This window comes from Populus nigra, chromosome 5 (assembly GCF_951802175.1).
Source record: "Populus nigra chromosome 5, ddPopNigr1.1, whole genome shotgun sequence".
Lineage (NCBI taxonomy): Eukaryota > Viridiplantae > Streptophyta > Magnoliopsida > Malpighiales > Salicaceae > Populus > Populus nigra.
In genome coordinates, this window is record NC_084856.1 from 18,961,725 (window position 1) to 18,982,907 (window position 21,183).

The 21,183-nt window shown below is 33.0% G+C and overlaps 2 protein-coding genes across 3 annotated transcripts; both read left to right on the plus strand.

Annotated features, from left to right (window-relative positions):
• The first annotated feature begins 7,465 nt into the window (after positions 1-7,465).
• LOC133693231 (uncharacterized) lies at positions 7,466-13,549 on the plus strand. Of its 2 annotated transcripts, none has more exons than XM_062114409.1 (4): positions 7,466-8,360; positions 12,533-12,625; positions 12,750-12,817; positions 13,050-13,549. In XM_062114409.1, the coding sequence occupies exons 1-4, from the start codon at positions 7,734-7,736 to the stop codon at positions 13,210-13,212; spliced, it is 951 nt and encodes a 316-aa protein (XP_061970393.1). In that variant the 5' UTR covers positions 7,466-7,733; the 3' UTR covers positions 13,213-13,549. The 2 variants fall into 2 exon arrangements, with proteins under 2 accessions (XP_061970393.1, XP_061970392.1); XM_062114408.1 differs by lacking the exon at positions 7,466-8,360 and adding an exon at positions 9,767-10,870.
• A 2,116-nt stretch (positions 13,550-15,665) lies between these two features.
• Positions 15,666-19,087, plus strand: LOC133694246 (pentatricopeptide repeat-containing protein At4g39952, mitochondrial). The gene is made up of 2 exons (XM_062115740.1): positions 15,666-18,740; positions 18,839-19,087. The coding sequence occupies exon 1, from the start codon at positions 15,810-15,812 to the stop codon at positions 18,147-18,149; it is 2,340 nt and encodes a 779-aa protein (XP_061971724.1). The 5' UTR covers positions 15,666-15,809; the 3' UTR covers positions 18,150-18,740; positions 18,839-19,087.
• The last annotated feature ends 2,096 nt before the right edge of the window (positions 19,088-21,183 follow it).

A 21,183-nucleotide genomic window follows, 5' to 3' on the forward strand; every position in this document is an offset into this window, starting at 1 on the left:
TAGTGCTTCTCCACCTCCTACTAGTTTGTGAAGACCATTTGAGAGTTGTGGTCTCCTGGAATGGTATTACAAAATTGACTATTATTCGACACAGGATACTTGCATTATTACTACATTAAACATCTTTTTTAAAACTAATTATATAAATTTTAACTTTTTTGTTTAAATGAATTGCTTTTTTTTAGTTTTTAATCAAGTACTTTCTTCATCCAAACTCCATTAATTGCTCCATGTTTTTATCAAATGTACTTTGACTTTTACTAAACGCAAATTGCAATGTGGGTACACGAGCTTTTAATTTCTCTCGTTCGAGTATATGATCTTTATTTGTTTTTTTTGGTACACCAACTTTTTTTATAGTTCTAATAAATACTTCCATAAAACAATAAATACAGGGTCATGCACTCCAGAACTTAAAATTTAATTATGGTATAGTTTAACTGGTTAAATTTTAGATTTGTTTTTTAAAAATTATTAATTTGAGTCTTACAGATCTCAGGGCTACTAGAAACTTGCATCGTCATTAATTTTAGGGTTTATAAAATTAATCGAGGTACACGCAAATTGATCCGGACACCCATGCTAATAAAAAAAATTTTGTGAAGGTGCATATGAAGATTCTGAATTTAAAATAATTTCTCTTAAATATATCAGTGGATGGTGTGTATAAAATTAAAAAAAAAACATGTAATTTTGAGATTTTGATTGAAGAATACCCCAATTGCACTTGAAAATAATTACTGATAAGACACAGAGACTATATTTGAAAAAAAAAACATACTTGAGGTGAAACCATGGTCCCGATTTATAAATTAAATTTTAAAACTTATTCCAAAAGGTTATTGAATTAAAAGTTACTTGGTTACTAGTAAGTTATTAAATTAATCATTTAAAATTTGCAATTGTTTTCTAATATAATTTAAAACCTGCTGTAGCATGTCTATACAAAGCAATAATGTATTAAGTACTGGCTCCAATTCGAGGCCATATGAGAGTACCAATACTTGGTGTTACTTATCATTTAGTTGAAGTTTTTCATTAAAATTAAGAGAATGTTTGTATTCTGGAAAAAAATCTAGGAAATGTTTTCTACCATTTCCTAGTATAAAACAAATACTGAAAAAAAAAATTTAATAAAAATTATTTTTTAGTTAATTTTTAATCGTGTTAATTTGAAAAAAAATATAGTTAACTTCGCATTGAAGATAAAAAAATATTTTATTTTATACTACCAACTCACAACATATTATTATTTAACTAATTTAATTACTACTATTATTTATCATTATTATTATATTATCAATACGGTAATAATATCACCACCACTATAACAATAATCATTATTAATAACTTTATTAGTAACAAAATAATTTTTATTGTACAACCATCATTATTATAATTAATATTATAACTATCACAGCCATCATTATATTTCCTTTCATTATAATTATTTGGGTTCATCATCATTATTTTTATTATAAATCTTATAATTTTTTATATCAAATCACCATCAACAACAAAAATATTTAATAGAAATATAATTTTTAACATGTTTAAAAAATAAAAAAATAATACATTTAAAAAAATATTTTTTAAAAAAAAATTATATATAAAAAATTACCCCCTGTAATCCAAATAATGATCCATGCCTAGTGAGATCATTTGTCAAGTGGAAAGTGATATTTGGCTATCAAAAAAGGAAGGTTAGTCTCAGCCAAATCGTTGTAGATCTTGTAACAAAAATATAATACTTCTCCTTTCATTGTCAATTTCAACTTTCAAAAGAGTTCAAAAAGAAAAATAATTTTTTTTTAATAAATTTAAAGTGAATTGTTATACTTTTAAAACAGAAGATTAAAGATAGCACGTATCTCTAAAAATTATATTTTTTATTTTTTATCCCTAAAATATTAATATAAAAAACTTTTTATTTTAAAAATAATAAATTAAAACATATAAAAATAAAAATAGTTATTATCATAGTTTTAAAACCCAACCAAAAAGTCAACTCGGGACAAAACCCGAGTCGTGAGTGAGAAGAGGTCAGCCTTATTTTTATTTTTTAAATGATCAAAACATCTTTTTAACAAAAAAATAAATCAACAGGTTTTTTACTCTAGACACGAATTAACTCAAGTTTTTTCTGATTAGGCTAGGACAAACCTTTTTCTATTTTTAAAATTCGGATTGATCCATGCTTTGGCCAGTCAGGTCCGAACTGGCTTATCGGGATAATTCAGATTTTATAACTAGAGTTATTATACTATTATTAATTTAAAGAATTAATATAAACCAATATCCAAACCAAACACCCCCTAAAATTTTATAGAGCAAAACCAGCAGCCGTGGAATAAAGGGGCCGCCTAGTGCCTAACATTTAGGCAATTGTCAATTTCAGTTGGTAAACATCAACGACACTCTCTTTAATCCGGGTTAGTGGCACACGAGCTACACTCATTCAGTCTAGAGTTATAACTTGGTGGGTTTTTATCTTTTCGTAAAAATAATGTTAAAAAAAATTGAAATTATTTTTAATTAAAAAATACAGTTCAAATCATAATATTGAAATAACCCAATAAAAAAACAAATAAAATTACAAAGTTTATTTTTTAAAAAAAATCTAATATAAAATGATGAAGTAAAATAAATAAATAAATAAAAATGTTAAGTTGTGTTAGCTTTCTCGTAACCCATGTTATTATATTGAAAATGCCCTATTTAAAATCATGAAATTTAATCTCCAACTAATTAAATTTTAAATAATAAAATTTTAAGAAATATTATACAAAAAAATTTTAAAATGAAAAATAACGTTGTTAATAACAGTTTTTTATACTCATTCCTCCTGAATCAACCTACCATGCCAAGTAAAGTTAAGCACCTTTATCGTTGCTTTCCATAGATGGAGAGAAACAATAAACAAATAAATAAGCAAGCATTTCTTTGCTAATAAAAAAACTCACCACGACGCCCATTATTCATTAAAATAAATAAAAATAAAGGCTCACCATTACCTTTTCTTTTCTTTTTTCTTTTTTCTTTTTTTTAATAAAAACATAGTAGCGTACGTTAGGAGAACTCTACAAGTCAAAACATCATAATAGCTTGGTCCACGGGTTGTTAATTCATTGAAAATGAAGGGAGCACTGACTGACTACTTTATTGTTTGTGTATTTTAAATTTTTTTAAATATTTTATTTAAATATTAAAAATAATTTTTAAAAATAAAAAAAATATTATTTTAATATATTTTTAATTAAAAAACATTTTTAAAAATAACCTCAATAATACTCCTGAAACTCTCTCTCACACTAACAAATCAAGGATAGACCTTTACGTGATAGAAATCTTCCGAGCTATCTTTACCGCTCGCTCGCTCGCGGGCCTCGTATGGTAGACCTGGCTCTAGCTCATTCGCTTGAATGGTCACTGACTCTCTGGGTTACTCTCGAGTCATCCTTCTAGGTCAATACAAAACCGAGTTATGCAGTCAAGGCAATTAAAGATCATGTGTCTTTGATCAGAGACACGTGTCCCCATTCTCTGATGACTGCACCGTCGTGCTCCACGGTATGAATGTGACTGGTCCTGGAAAACTGGAATTGTATTTATTTATATACGTAGATGGAGGTGTATACTTATACCTCTCATCCCCTGATTAGATTTTGCATGAGAATGCCTCCTCAATTATACCCTATCTTTATATATTGCATTAACAAAAAAAAAATTAAAAATTTTGGGTCATTTCTTTTATCAACTTTACAATGAATTAAAATTAAGATCTGTCAGGCAATATCGGAGAAAAGAAAGCCATCCGGCCAAAACTCTCTCACTCAAGATATATAGACACAGCGGCCATAACCTTTTTCTCTTTGTTACGTACAAATTACAGAAGAACTACAGTAACTTTCGGATCTTTTAGAAAGACTTGATGCCTTTCAAACCACCTTTTCGTTAATCATTGAGCTCGAGTCCAAGTCAAAGAGACAGGTGAGAGTGTATTTCCACCTCCAATTACTCGCTTGATGGGTCCTTCCATACACTTTACTAATGAGTGGCAGATCTTCATGGTGTTTTTTCTTCTTTTTTTTCCCCATAGCATTAAAGAACTCTCTTTAATGAGAGCATGAATCATGCATAACTCATGGGGTTGGTAGAATCTCACCGGAGAAGAAGAAAAGAAGAGAGAAGAAGATATATAAAACGTCAAAATTGAATAACAAGCAGGGAGGCGGGGATTTGGAGATGGGCCGGCCAACAGGCTCAGAGAGGCAGAGTTGAGCTCCGGCTCAGACATTATTAATATCAGGTCCAGCCCAGTGATCGTTGCCCAACCAGAATGATCCCTATATTATTAAATTATTTTCTTTTTTTATTACGTCTTAGGCAGATAATTCATAGTTAAACTCGTATATTAAAAAAATATAACTTTTAGAATCTTTCATTGTTTTGATTCTTCAAAAAATATAAAAAAACTATTTTTCTATTGTTGTTAACAGCACTTTTACTATTTTTTTTTAAAAAAATTATATTCTAACGATAATAAAAATATTGTTTTAATATATTTTAAATTTAAAAAACACACGCAGAATAAGTGACGAAACCCAAACCCAAAATCTTAGGATATGTTTCGTACGGGGACAGGGAGGGATTAAAAGGGCAACTTTTCATCTCTTTCACGCATGTTTGACACAATTTGTAGGGGTTTTTTTTACGCTTTTTATTTTGGATTGTAAGTATAATATTATTTAATTTTTTAATAATATTGATTTAATTTATACCTGTGACGCTTTTTACATTTTTTAACATCCCTGATACTTTACCTTTAAATCTTACTTTTCTTGACATTTTTTGCTTGCGTGTTTTTTTTTAAATATATTTTAAAAATATTAATTTGTAAATTTTTTTTAGTATTTTTAGATTGTTTTGATACCCTAATATTAAAAATAATTTTTAAACAAAAATTATTTTTAAAAACTCCAAATAAACTCTCCATCTTTAAATTCTTAATACCATACCGAACGCAACAATAAATCATTTTCATACCGTCCAACCCATCTCTTTCGAGGTGAATTCTTATTTATTATTAACAAAAATAAAAATTCGAAGCATTGCCTTTGATTTTCTCTTTAAGTTGCTACGTTTGGATTCAATAATGGAGGGTAGGATATAATGTTAATATATCAGCGGAGGAAGGACCATTTCATTGGTGGGCTGTGAACACCTCATCCGTTGAAAACACGTGCGAGTCCACTGAATCATTCATGGCCGTCTTCGAGAAATCACATGAGAAACGCACAGTTTCGTTGATTAATCAAACAATTAAATAAATAAATAAATAGTAAAACGTTAAGACCGAGACTTGTGACGGTGACCGGCATTGACAGCATGCTCGTAGTCGTGGCCTCGTAGGTATCCAGGTTTGGCCTTCACATGAGAAGATAAATTAACTTAATAAAAAGCTTGTTGACCGGCGACCACTCTTTGACAAAACTCGAAATTAACCAATCAAATGCAAACACACTACTCAAAACGGCATCTACTGCTGACAATGACATTTTCCCTTTTCTATGCGCACTGCCGAACAGTCCCTTTACTTGTCATTTTCACCGTCCCTCTCTTTCTTACGTGCTTTTCTTCATCATTAACATCTACTTTATTATTAATATACTAAAACATTTTACTTTACGACTAAATACCAATATGCCTAGCTATTTTTCACCGTAATCATCAACTCTTTTTTTGGGATTTTTTTTAATTTTTTCTAATATTATTTTCTAATATTATATTTAACTAGTATTAAGTTTTAAAAAATTTTTATAATTTTATTTTAAAGTTTACAATCTTATAATCTAAATAGTGAGTTTTGCAAGTTAACTAGATTAATTTAGTTTTTTTATAATTTTTAATTAATTTTTTTTAATTTTATCTTTCAATATTAAGATGACTGAAAATTAAAGTTTAAAATTTTAATTATTTGTTTTTCAAGCAGTTATCATGATCTTCTAACTTAGGTTTGACAGGTTAACCCAGGTTAACTCAAGTTATTTTTTGATATTTTTCTTCTTAATTTAATCCTTCAATATTGAAGTGATTGAAAATTGAGTTTTATATTTTTTTTATTTGCTTTGTATAGGGTTATCGCATTCTTATGACTCGGGTTGCGAGTTAAATTGGTTGACTCGGGTTTTGTTTTTGTTTTTTTAGTTGATTTTATTTTTCAATATTAGGTTGATTAAAAATCAAATTTTATAATTTATTTTTATTTACGTTCTATGCGGTCATCCATATTTCATGATTTAGATCACGAGTTTTATCAGTTGATTATAGTGGTTTTTGTGTCCTTTTTTAATTTCATGATTTAAAATCGAGTTGATTGAGAATTGAGTTTAATAATTTGTTTTGATATGCTTTTTACAGGTTTATCTTGATCTCATAGCCCACGTTTGGTATGTTAACCTAGGTTGACTCAACTTGTTTTTTTAGTTAAGTTTTGTTTTCAATTTCATCTTGTAATATCGAGTTGATTGAGAATTATGTTTAATAAAAAAAAATTATTTTTTTTATAAGTTTATCAAGGTCTCGTAATCTGAGTAACGGATTAGATAGGTTAACATGAGTTGATCATGGTCTCATAACCCAAGTTTGGTATATTAGTGTGGGCTGACTCAACTTATCTTTTTAGTTGAGTTTTGTTTTCAATTTCATCATGTAACATCAAGTTGATTGAGAATTAAGTTTAATAAAAAAATATTTTCTTTATATAAGTTTATTAAGGTCACATGATCCGAGTAGCGGGTGAGGCAGATTAGCCTGAGTTGATCCGAGTCGATCTAATATGTTGTCATTTTAATATCTTAAAAAAGATATCGTCTTGATTTCTTTTTAATCAAATTATTTTTACTGGTCGTTCAAGTTGTCTTTAAACTTGTCAATTAATCAAATCACATCAAATCAATTCCCACATAATTTATTTTTTTCTATTAAAAAATACATAAACAATACTCAAATATATTTTTTACATCTAAAATAAATTTGATTCTGCAGCATGGTGGGGACAATGATTTAAGTATATTATTAACATAATATTAAAATGTGTGGCTAAACTATTAACTTGAATAACATTTTGATTTTTTTTGTTTAGTTTTTTTTTAAATTTTAATTTTATCATTTAACAATTTTTTTTTATTATCTAGTTTATTTTTTAATTTTATTTTTCAGCATTAGTTGTTTTAAGAACTATGTTTTATAATTTTATTTCTATTAAATTATATATTGATCTCATGAATTTAGTTTTTTTCATTTTAATTCTAATAGTTAATTTTAAGTCTATTTAAAGTGATTTTTTTTACTTATTTTTTATCTATTTAACTTGATATAATGATTCAGGTTGTATGTAAAATGAAATATTGGCAGAATGAAGTTCATGCCACATTGGAGAGAAAATACTTTTTTCATTTGTGTTCTGAGAACCTAAGAAGAAGAAGAAGAAACCTCTGTAAGAACAAATTAGAGGTCCAACTGCAACACCCAAAATTTCATCCACTAAAAGCAATCTCGTTGCTTCTTTAAGCACCGAAAAATAAAAATAAAAATAAAAATAAAATCCTTTATCACTCTGTCTCTCACTCTCACTCTTTTCACTAGCCAATCATGACAAAACGTTTTTTCCCCTGAATTATCTAGTATATGCGAAGCCAAAATCCAAAAACAGGTACACATTGCTACCCACGATGACAAGGTGTTTCAGTTTCGTTGCAGCACAAGACTCATACTACAGGTACTGCTTTAAACGAGCCGGCCTGAAATCATCCACAACCAATCTCGGCGACGGCACGATCATGCACTGCTGGATTCCAAAGATGCACAACCCATCAATACCCACGCTACTATTAATCCACGGTTTTGGTGCCAACGCCATGTGGCAATTCAACGGTCTAATCCCTCATTTCATGTCCACATTCAACGTTTATGTGCCGGACCTCCTATTCTTCGGAGAATCCTACACAACACGGGCAGAAAGGTCCGAGTCGTTCCAAGCACAATGCGTTATGAGCCTCATGGAAGCCCAAAACGTAGCCAAGATGGACGTGTTTGGGCTGAGCTACGGCGGGTTCGTGGCGTATAGCATGGCGGCACAGTTTAAAGAGCGCTTGGGGCGCGTGGCACTAGGATGTGCCGGGGTTTGTTTCGAAGAGAAGGACGCGGGGAGCATGGAGGTGTGTAAGGTGACAACGGCGGAGGAGGCTGTCAGTATTTTGCTGCCGCAAACACCAGAGAAAGCCAGGGAGATGGTGAGGTTGTCATTTTATAAACCACCACCCAGCATGCCTTCTTGTTTTCTCTGGGACTTCATTGAGGTTAGTCATCGTGTGTTCTATAACATAACATTTCATCCATCGATATTGATTCTAGAGAACACAGTGCTTGATTATAAATTATTCCTTGCATTGCTGCTGATACGCTTAATAATAGGAAAATTAAGTTTTTCTGATGAACATGCGACTAGTTTCATCGCAGACTGCCCCCCCCCCCCAAAAAAAAAAAAAGAATCAAGAGGAAGAATAATAGATTGAATGCTTGAAACACGAGATCTAGCTTTCAAGTCAAATGTTTCGAATATTCAACTATGGAGCAAGGTGTTTCAAACATTCGTCCCTAATTTTCCTTGGTTTTGCAATGATATTAGGACATGTATAGAGTTAGATCAAATGTCATCTTGTAAAGCTCCCTCCACGTCTGGTCTTTATTGCCCTCTCCTCGTCAACAAATTAATATCATCCAATGGATCCCTGTCAGCATTGGAAAAAACAACAAGAAAAAGCCAAAAACATGAACAATTCCATCGGTCACGTTCATTGGTTCATAAAATAAATGGATAAATTGTGCAATTCGCATGTAAAATGCAAATAAATAAATAGTGAAATAACATTTAAGTCAAAAGTTTTGGGCCTTTTGGCAAGATAGTATATTCGTGAATGCATTGAGAATCGTGAAATTTTTTTCATTGATATCACGGTTTTTAATTGTAATATTTATTTAAATTTAAGATTAATTGTACTATTATTTCATAAAAAAAAATCATAAAATTATCAAGATTTTCAAAATTAAAATCCTGTTATAAAATTTTTAAAATTTAAAAATTTAATACTCAAATTATTGACTTTATAGCTACTTCAAAAAAAATTAACCTTTAGAAACTTTTATAAAAATTTTAAAAGAATATCATAATCGAATAAAAAGTTATAAATTTTTTAAATTATTATTTTAGTTTAGCAATATGCTCTTGTCTAAAACTATTATATTATTAAATAGACTAAATTGAAATTAACAAATGAGAAAAAAAGGAATAAGACAATCCCTTTATGATTGAACCAAAATTCATTCTATATATCTTCATTCAACTCAAAAAAAAAAAAAATCAAATCGAAAGACTTTCCTAATTCAGGTAAAAAAGCAATACATACTTTATTTTTACAAGTTGACAAGAAAAATTGCTTTCAACTTGAATAGAAGAAAAAAAAGATATTAACCCAAATTAATTAATATAACACAAAAAGGTACAATTTAGATGAAAAAACTGAAAAATGATATTTTTTTAACAAGAATGAAATAAAAAAATCCTTTAACATTCAAGATAATATTACTAAAAAATACAAAGTTATAAAATCCAAAAAGAATCATGTTCGGGTTTAAGATTCAGGTTGAACAAATTAATTCCAGTTAATTCATTTATTTTTTTATAAAAAATTAAACTAAATTTTAACTATATTGTAAATTGACCGGTTCAATTAATTGGGTTAAATTTAGTTAACTTTGTGTTGATTTGTTTTTTAAAAATGGTTTCAGACAAGGACCAGATCCGCACAACCAGGTTCTGTAATTGTAAAAAGAAGAGAGTTTTACTTATCTTATTACGAAGCCTAAAAATAAAAACACCTCTACAGGAGAAAAAAAGAAGAAGAAAAATCTACAAAACAAGAAATTAGAGAACCACCTCTGGAGTAACTTAAAATGTTTTATCCCCCCATCCCCATAGAAGACCACCACCACCACCACCACCGATCATCTTTCTCTTTCGGTCACGTTTTTTCATATATTCTCATCATAATAGAATCCGTATAATTCTTTCACAATCTTTTATTTCTCACCAAGCTGATCACAAAATATTTCTGAAACTAAAACCGCACAAGAACCCCCTATCCCTCGCTAATCTCCTCCCCTAAAGAAACTTACCCCGATGGCAAAGTGCTTTAGTTTTGCTGCAACACAGGACTCATGCTACCGTTACTCCTTCACTCGAGCAGGCCTAAAATCATCCACAACCGACCTCGGCGACGGCACGATCATGCACTGTTGGATCCCAAAGAGACACAAACCATCAAGACCTACGTTACTATTAATCCACGGCTTCGGTGCCAACGCAATGTGGCAATTCAACGGTCTAATCCCCCAGTTCATGCCCAGATTCAACGTTTATGTACCGGACCTCCTATTCTTCGGAGAATCCTACACAACAAGAGCAGAAAGGTCCGAGTCGTTCCAAGCGCAATGCGTTATGAGCCTAATGGAGGCCCAAAAAGTAACCAAGATGGACGTGTTTGGGCTGAGCTATGGCGGGTTCGTGGCGTATAGCATGGCGGCACAGTTTAAAGAGCGCGTGGGGCGCGTGGCTCTAGGATGTGCCGGGGTGTGTTTTGAAGAGAAGGATGTGGGTGAAGGAGGGGTGTTTAAGGTGGTGACAAGTATTGAGGAAGCTGCTGAGGTCTTGATTCCACAAACACCTGAAAAAGCTAGACAGTTGGTGCGGTTGTCTTTTTATAAACCACCATCCAGTATGCCCTCTTGTTTTCTTCAAGATTTTATCGAGGTTAGTTTCAAGCTTTCATGAGTTCGGTGCACACTTCAAAGTTGGATAGATGACATCTCTTGCTTTAAAACTAAGAAAAAAGAAGAAAAAGAGTTTGCATTTTCTTTTTTTCTTTAATGTGAGAAAAGCTAAAATGTGCACTTCATTAGTTTACACTTCATATTCATAAAAACGTTTTGAAAAATTCACTATCCTTCACGTCTGAATTCTCGACTTTTAGATTGAACCAACGGCCAAAAACAGCATGCGTCAGACGAACCCTTTCAATAGTGCATAATCGTCAATGCTTTCCTAGCAATGAAGTTATGATGATCTTAGATGTTGCTTTGAACACACATGTAATACGTTTGAGACTTTGTAGATTCATTTGTGGAAGAGTATTGATTATACTTTCAGATTAAAAACAAATGTGTTTTAAACTTGGTAAGGAAAATAGTTGTATTTAATTCTTTAGGATTTTAGCAAAAAATTGTCATATTCATTGAAGTTGAATGTGTGATTTGATTGCTAACTACCTTGTTAATTCAGTAAGCTATGACGCGTACACATTTTAGTCTACCGACCTTTCCTTTTGTGCATGGGCACAGTTTTATTGCATTGTTTTTAATGACCCTAGTGGTGACTCTTACCTATCCTTTTCTGTGGGGGGACACAATTTCATTGCGCTGGACAGAGTAGTTGTTAATGCAGCTTAACTCTGTATCTACCATTGAGCGTAGGTGAGAAAAAGTTTGGCCCTGAATGAGCCTGCAGCAGATAATTTGATTGCTGTGAATTTTAGAGAGAAAGAGCTCGCATGGCATGAAAAATAGCGGGGCAAAAGAGAGTGTATTCGTAAATCTGCAAAATGAGCAGTGTTCTTTTTCTTTTCTTTTTTACTTTTGACATGCCCATTTGAATATCCCACTCATATTTTAAAGAGGTCGTTCATGATCAACTCTTAATGCAAGATCAATCAGTCACGTTGCAGTTTTATAAAACTAAAATTGTCCATTTATAAAGTCGAAACTGCAACAGGAAGTGCCTGAACAAGGAGGCAGATGTTATGTCATTTTCGGACAAGAAGCATAGCTATTGTACTAAGAGTGATTTTGAGATGATCATAAACAACTGATTAGGAAATCTGTTAGGCTGCTTATTATATAGAATCATGATATCCAAAGAAGCCAAAGCTGCAGAGGTGATGGTCTTTAAGAGTAGTACTAAGACATTCCTGCAAGAGAATTTCAAGTTAATTAGAAAGAATAGCGAGGGCTTTGAAATTCCATGCTACTTGGCCTGAAGATTGAGAAGTTAATATGAATTGCATATGTCTTCGCAGATTTCTCATTAATGTAGCTAGTCTTTTCTAGAGGTTGCTGCATTTTTGTTTTTCGATTTTTTCACCTGGCCTCGCCATTCTCATCTTCGGCATCATGTCAAAGGCCTTCAAAGAGGCCCTTGATGTGTGTTGACTGTAGTTCATTGACCGAGTGCATGTGACTCAAAAGACATCTCGTTGCTGCAGAAAGTGGAATTCTGTCACATCGAGTGCTATTTCATTTTCGTCTTTTTTTTTTTGTCTCAAATTTGCACACTATTCGTTTATGTTGCGTGTAAGTTGTTCTGAAGTAGAATGAGTCGTGTTTGGAAGTTTTGTCATCATTTTTGTTTTGTGAACAGGTAATGTGCACTGATTTCCGTCAAGAGAAGGAAGAATTAATCCAGGCATTACACAAAGATAGAAAGATGTCAGATCTTCCTAAGATAACTCAGGTACTGTAATATTAACACCTCTTTCAATTCCAATACATATATGTGTGAATATTTTCTGGTTCAAATTTAGCTGTTGTTGATCTTCTTGAGCACCTTCTAAAAGGAGTATTTTTCCTCTATGCAGCCCACACTAATAATCTGGGGAGAACATGACCAGGTTTTCCCCCTGGAATTGGCACACAGATTAGAAAGGTAATCAATTCTTGAGTACCTGTTCAGCTTAGTGTACTTTTCAAGTTTTCATATCTATCTAATAGGAAAGAACATAAAAACATCCACTTTTGGACAATCTTGGAACCTGCTCTACCTACTCCCCTTCCTTATACGGTCATCTATTCAGCAATCAACTGGGACTTTTGTGGTTAGTAACTGTGCTAGTTGATGCAATAATAAGTTAATGATTTTTCTTCATTGACCTGTGCAGGCACATCGGAGATAATGCAGAATTAGTGATAATAAAGAATGTCGGTCATGCACTCAATGCAGAGAGGCCTAAGGAGCTGTATAAGCACTTAAAGTCTTTCTTCATTGACAGTCATCCTTTATCAAAGCAAGCAAGCCATGGAAACGGTACTAAGTCAGATTGAAATACCTACCTAGAATGATGAGGAGAACTCAGGAGTTTCTGATTTCTCTATTTAGATTGCAACTTGCGTGCACTGAAGACAATTCGAAGCTTATAAATGTACTAATTTAATTATTGAGAGGCGAGAAAGTAGATCAATTCAATCCCCTCATCTCTGAGGAAACTGGTTAGGTAACACTTGCAATCTCCTATTTGGAAAGTTTGCACTGCAAAAACTGGAGAAATTTTTCTGTGATTGTTGCATTCCTTTTGTTGCTGACAGAGTTTTGGATGCTCCTCTGTGTCTCTGCATGTATATGCACATTTAGTTTTAATTTATTTATTATATTCTATATTAATTATAGGCTTATCCAAAAATTGCTTATTCGTATGTTACTGAATGAAAGCTGAACTGCCCTTTTTCTACACCATCATAGGCATGGATGTAGAACTCACAGTCCTTTGCTCTACCTCAAATCAAAGCCTTTTGGAAGTTGTTTGAATGGTGAGGAATTATGTAACTAGGAATTTGAGGGAGTTGAAAAGGGAGTCAAAGCTGAAGAGTGATTAAACAGTTTTTATTAGAAAGAAAACATGGTAAATGGAACTGCTTGAATAAGTATTTGGAAACCACATTCATCGCTATGATCACTTAAGTTCAGGTCTTTTTTGTGCTCCTTCCATCAGTCTAATGCATATGGAGGGAGAGTGTTATACTCATGAATGAATTATATTCCAGGCTTAACTGCTTTATTCCTTGTATTGTATAGTTGGTCGATGGAGATATACATATATATTAGAAAAGTTTTTAGTGATTTAATTTTATTTTTGAGTGATTAATTTCTTAATATAATTAATATATTTGTATTAGTAACGTTTTGATTTAATATTAAAACATAAAATATATTTATCATATTAAATCATGTTTTTTCTTTACATAATATCATTGATCGTTTGAATAAGATTTAGAATTTTTTTCAAATTTTATTCTTTCTTGACCAAGAATTTCTCTATAAATACTATTTGAGAATAAATAAAAAATATGTTTTTTAATTCATCTAAGGTGATTAATTCTCTCTTAGTCACTTAAGTATTTTTATATAGTTCATATTATATCTAATGTCTACCTTTTCTTTATCTTGATTATAATAACATGCAATCATTACATGAGTCTTTTCATAGACGTAGATGATCTTTTTATATGAAATTTTTAAGTGGACCAGTTCAGTATACATGTCTTATGACAAATACCTACATATTAGTACTAGGAATATCTTATATCTCAACTTATGAGAACAATTGTTTTCTTTTATAAATAAAAAAACATAACATGTACCGGTCTTTACGATTTTAATAAATATCCAGTATGCAAGAGAGCATCCTTCATAAATATTTTAGAAACAAAGCTTTAATACAATAAAAATTTTATAATTATAACAACTTTATAATTATCTTTATAAAATATTTTTATTCCATAAACTTTATCTTTACTTTAAATCCATAAATATTTATTAATTTAATATTAAAATAAATTAAATATTTATTAATAATAAATTTATATTCACATAAATATAATAATAGCATCACTCCCTCTCATATTAAATAGATTCTGCATGCTGCAGGTAATAAATTCTGCAGGCTGTAGGTAGCGCACTCCGTAGTGGTATTGATTTTTTGACTGCACAAACAAACAAAAGGACGATGATGTTGAACGATAGAAGATTTTCCATGGAGAGTTTGATGTGTCGGTTGGCGGAAAAGGGCAGAGTAAAGAGGAAGGAGGAAATTAAGCAATCGTTGTACGCTTTCGAGGATTTTTATTTTGTATGTTTTGTTCTTGAGCTAAACAGTAAACACCTGGGCTGTATCCTTGCATGTGATGTAAAATGTGGTCCTTGCCATGGTTCCTTTTGTGTCCTGAAGCCCAGTTGGATGTCCTAGTGCTGCTATTTAATGCAGGCAGCTCGTATAAAGACTTTTGGGGTCAATCTCTAAAATCCTTTTGCTATCCATAGCACCGCATGGTTGACATAAAGAATTTATTTTTGCCACTGCAAGAGGCAAGAGGCAAGAGGCAAGAGGCAAGAGGAAAGAGCTGTGTTTAGCAGCAAGTAATCTACTAAACCCACTCAACCAAGGCCAGGTTCCTCCTCTGTCCATGAGGAAGTAACCATATTAAACCTCATGGACCTTCACAGAGACAGGTGTGGAAGCTCACAACAAGACTCCCCCACAAAAGGCCACCTCCCGGCAGGGTTAAGTAAAAATGTTTTTTGAAGAGGCTAAATAAGAGGAAAAACTATATGAATATGTAAATCCATAGTTAAGTCTATATGCTTGTGTTTATAAATGTAAAAACAAGTAGTGCACCACTAAGTTAATGGGATTTGCTCTCTTTCCGAAATGGTACTCGAATCTTTCTCAAAACCAATGTGTTATTTCTCAGAGAATTCTATGTATAAATTGGGATAACTTAAACTAGTTTATTAGAAAATCCGAAGACCAAGGGAGACATTAATGTCTCTCCTGCAATTAAAATTTAGAAAAAGGACTAATACTACAACTACAGCACAATAATTTATACGGTCATCCCCTCTATCTGCGATCCGAGACAGAGACATGGTAATCCTTAAACCCGCCCACCATCTCTTTAGACGCCTTTTTCCCTCTCCTTTTCAAATTTCTTACCATTCATCTTCTAACTACCTTAACTGTCACATAGACTCATTTCTCTCTAACCAGAACCAAACTCTCCAATCTCTACACAAATCCCATGCTCTCATAATCACTACTGGCAATGCAAACAATGTTTTTATATCATCAAAACTTATCTCTCTCTATGCATCTTTCAGAAAACCCCATTCATCCACCTATGTTTTTGACTCAACAAATCAAAAAGACACCTTTCTTTGGAATTCAATCATCAAATCTCACTTTTCCAATGGGAATTACTTCAAAGCTTTTGACTTTTACATCCAAATGCGGTATGATAATACCCCACCAAACCAATTTACAATTCCCATGATTGTAGCCACTTGTGCCGAGCTTTTGTGGCTTGAAGAGGGGAAATACATTCATGGGTTGGTCTCAAAATCTGGCCTTTTTGCTGAAAATTCTGCGGTTGGGTCATCTTTTGTTTACATGTACGCGAAATGTGGGGTTATGGAGGATGCATCTCTTATGTTTGATGAAATTGTTGTTAGAGATGTGGTGTCTTGGACTGCACTTGTAATTGGGTATGTGCATAATGATGACAGTGAGAAGGGTTTGGAGTGTCTTTTTGAGATGCGTAGGATTGGTGGGGATGGTGAGAAGGTTAATTCTAGGACACTAGAAGGTGGGTTTCAAGCTTGTGGGAATTTGGGTGCTATGATTGCAGGAAGGTGTCTGCATGGTTTAGCTGTGAAAACTGGACTTGGGTGCTCTCAAGTTGTTCAATCTTCTCTTTTGTCAATGTATTCCAAGTGTGGGAATGTTGAAGAGGCTCATAATTCTTTTTGTCAAGTTGTGGATAAAGATGTTTTCTCATGGACATCAGTAATTGGTGTTTGTGCAAGATTTGGGTTTATGAATGAGTGCTTAACCCTGTTTTGGGATATGCAGGTTGATGATGTGTATCCAGATGGGATTGTTTTAAGTTGCATCCTTTTGGGTTTTGGTAATTCCATGATGGTGAGAGAGGGAAAAGCCTTTCATGGACTTATTGTAAGGAGAAACTATGTTTTGGACGATACGGTTAACAATGCTTTGTTATCCATGTATTGCAAGTTTGGAACTTTAAACCCCGCAGAGAAGCTTTTTGATGGTGTACATGAATGGAGTAAAGAGTCATGGAACACTATGGTTTTTGGATATGGTAAGATGGGAATAGAAGGGAAGTGTATAGAATTATTTAGGGAGATGAGAGATCTAGGCATTGAAGCTGATTCAAACAGCCTGGTCTCTGTAATTTCTTCGTGCTCTAAATTGGGACTGATTAATCTATGTCGATCAGTTCATTGTTACATAATTAAGAATTCAGTGGATGAAGATGTCTCAATCGCCAATTCACTTATAGACATTTACGGAAAAGGTGGTAATTCGTCCATTGCATGGAAAATGTTTTGTAGGACGCAGAGAGATGTTGTCACATGGAACACCTTGATGTCATCATATACTCACAGTGGGCACTACGCAGAGGCTATCACATTATTCGATGAAATGATTTCAGAAAAATTAAAACCTAATTCAGCAACATTGGTTATAGTTCTTTCAGCTTGCTGTCATCTCCCATCCTTAGAGAAAGGAAAAATGGTTCACCAATATATTAAGGAAGGAGGATTTGAGCTCAATGTTTCTCTTGGTACTGCATTGGTTGATATGTATGCAAAATGTGGTCAGCTTGAACAATCGAGAGAATTGTTCAACTCAATGAAGGAGAAAGATGTCATTTCTTGGAATGTAATGATCTCAGGTTATGGACTGCATGGAGATGCAAATTCTGCAATGGAGGTTTTCCAACAAATGGAGCAATCAAATGTTAAACCGAATGCAATTACCTTTCTATCACTTCTCTCAGCTTGCACTCATGCAGGATATGTTGATGAAGGGAAGCAACTGTTCGATAGAATGCAATATTATTCTATAAAACCCAATCTAAAGCATTTTTCTTGTATGGCAGATCTTCTTGGAAGATCAGGTAACCTACAAGAAGCTGAAGATCTGGTTCAGTCAATGCCAATTTGTCCTGATGGAGGTGTTTGGGGAACTTTGTTAAGTGCTTGTAAAATTCATAATGAAATTGAGATAGGAATAAGGGTGGCAAAATGTGCTATTGAATCTGACCCAGAAAATGATGGGTACTATATAATGCTTTCCAACATGTATGGTTCTATGGGAAAATGGGATGAGGCTGAAAGAGCAAGGGAACTGATGAAGGAAAGGGGAATAGGGAAGAGAGCTGGTTGGAGTGCAGTGTAGCTTAGAGGGAATGTCATTTGTTATTGTTGGCATGTCTCCATTGAACCTTAAACTCATTTAAGTGTACGAGGAGTTTTGCAGGCTACCTTAAATGTGACATTTTCTGACCTGAAAAGAGCTCTGTATACAACTTGTTAGGGCCAAGAATTGATGGTCATAACTAGAATTGCAAGAACGCATCTTCCAGGTAATCTTGTTCATCACAGTGGGTTGCAACCTTGTATCATTTTCCATGGTGTTTGGGTGTTGTCAATACGACGTACTTAAGCAGACTCATCATCATAAAAACCTATTGAACACTTATTGGGGCAATAATTGTCAGTTTGACTAGTTCAAACACTGCCTGAGGTTTCTGAAAAACAAAACTGGGGCTGCAATTAGTGACAATAAGAATATATTTGAAGCTTCAAGGAGCCAGTTTGATAATGTTGAAACTTACGAACTCTATCAACATTCAGAAATCCATGGATTTTAAATCCTAGAGGTTTCTGTGAGGAGGTTTTGTTAGATTGCTTTGGAATAGGTGCCATCTTTTACGTTCCAGTCCTGGAGTATGTGCTGCTATCTTCTGGAAGATGTTGTCACTGACAGGTTTTCAACTAGTCTTGCAGCTCTATGCCTTAATTCTTCTTTCTCCACGTGCAAATTTGACGCTTGATATGATTTTCAATTTGTAATTGATATTGCAGTGGTACTTGAAGGAGAGCGATGGTGACAGTAGCATGGTATTATGGAGGGAAGGCATCTTGTGCTAGCCAGTGAGAGTTACCATTCAGTATGTTCATTCTCCATCTGGAGTTAGTGTTGTGTAATAAATAACGTCAGCTTTTCTTTAGTCATGATATAATTAGATGGTCTAATTTGTTAGAATATATCACCTTCTTGTGCATGCACTCTGTTGGTTTCTCCAAGTCAATGACAATCATGCTTTAATCTCATGAATGGTGTTTTCTTGCTATTATAGGAATCCACTACTAAGCGCTATTTATGAGAAAGGTTTGACACTTCATTACTATAGCGTTTTTGTTATTTTCTGCATCTTTTATTTGCAATTACTTATTGTGAATTCGATTAAAAAAAAAACCCTTATCGGCATTTACTTGATTATCTGATTAAAAATTTGGGCCAGTTCACCAAAAAATGAAGTTCGCCATGATGCTTTGAGTTTGCAAGGGTATGATGCGACTGAGTTCGCTATCCCATGTATCATCAACTGATCTCACACTTCTAACCACCGTATCATCAATGTTGGCCTCTACCTTCCGACCAGTGACCAATTTTAAATCCAAAAGACTTTAGCAACCAATTTTTGATAAGTTGTTTTAGCATTTTTTAATCCAAAAAGCATCACTTTATAACAATATGTGATGAAATATGTTCTCTCTTTAACTTCATCTTTCATCTTAATTTGGTGATTCCTGGAAAACGAATCTAAAAAACTCAACATATGATGGTCGACCGTTGAATCCACAAGTTGATTAATTCTCACGAGGGGTATCTATCATTCAGACAAGCTTTATTTAGGGTGGTAAAGTCTACACGTTTTCTCCACTTCCCATTTGCTTTCTTCACAAGCATCACACTGGCCACCACTTCAGATACATTTTCTCCCAGATTTCAACGGTAAAATATGGTGAAATCTGCTGCTCCGTTGACGAACCTGATTGAGGAACCATGTAAATCTGTTTGTTAACGCGGTATGTCCATGGTGAATTTCACTATATTGAAGGAATGATACAATCACCCACCAAAACCTCAATACAAAATCAAGACAAAGCTCTCTATCTCTTTTCTCTCTTGCAAGTTGCTCACTTCTCACACACTCAATTAATCTCACTCTCACTTGATTTTTTCAACAATGGAGGGAGCCTTCTATTTACAGGGACTAAATGGTGCCATTATGTGTGAAGTTGGAGGTTTGGAGCTGTAGAGTTAAAGAGATAGTTGGAGAGTGTAAGTTGGTGGTTAGAGGTCACCATAGTTATGGAGATAGAGGATGAGCGAAATCTAGACAAACTACTATAAATCTCTAATCTTGGGAGATTTTTCTATCCAATCCTAGTGATCACTCAATGATGCCTTCAATAAGTCATATGATGCCATGCACTGCGAGGGTACTTAACATTAAGTGATATTGACTATGTTTAAGCAGTGTTGAAACTTGATTCGTAAGACAATTTTTGTGAGCATGTCAGCTATATTATTTGAAGCACCAATTTTTTGTGGTTGAATATCTCTTTTGATCCATAATTTCTTGAGCAAAATATAATAAAAAATTGACGTGCTTGGAATGATGAACCTGGTTCTTTGCAAGATAAATAGTACTTTACCTATCACAATGAATATCCTCGTGCTTTTGAACAATTCTCAAGTCTTTTAATCAATTCATATAACTAGATAACTTTCTTGAAGGTTTTTGTCACTACCATGCACTATACCTTAGTAGTTGACAAAAATATTATTGATTGTAACGTTGACCTCTAACTTACAAGTCCTTTAGCAAGTGTAAATACATAGCCTATAGTGGAACAACACTTGTTCAAGCCATTAGTATAGTCTGAGTCCATATAACTTACTAAATTATGTATGATTTTGTCTTTTAAATTTTAAATCAATATCAGTTGTGCTATGAATGTATCATATGATCCATTTTGTTGCCTGTCAGTAACCCTTTCTTAGATCATGTATATACCTGCTACCATATTAAAAGCATGTGAAATTTCAGTCTCGGACAAACCGTTGTATATATTAATACACCAACTGCGTAAGGTTGGCTTATCACTTAGCAATTTAGCATATGTATTGGGCCAACATGTGCAACTTCTTCATCACCATCACCTACCAAGAGGGTAGATGCTATATTTCCTAGGTAATTCATCTCATTATATTACCATCACCATTTTAAATTCAAATATCAATAAGTAGACTATAATGATACATCCAGAACAATTAAATTTAAATTATTAAGAAACAAGTATGAATTCAATCAGATCATATTTCAAAAGGCTCCAATTTGATCAACAAAGTTCTGGCC

Coding starts and splice junctions, on each gene's coding strand:
- LOC133693231 (XM_062114408.1), top strand. CDS start 10,241: ATGGCAAAGTGCTTTAGTTTTGCTGCAACACAGGACTCATGCTACCGT. Junction 12,626..12,749: donor ATCTTCCTAAGATAACTCAG/GTACTGTAATAT, acceptor TCCTCTATGCAG/CCCACACTAATAATCTGGGG. Junction 12,818..13,049: donor TTGGCACACAGATTAGAAAG/GTAATCAATTCT, acceptor TGACCTGTGCAG/GCACATCGGAGATAATGCAG.
- LOC133694246 (XM_062115740.1), top strand. CDS start 15,810: ATGGTAATCCTTAAACCCGCCCACCATCTCTTTAGACGCCTTTTTCCC.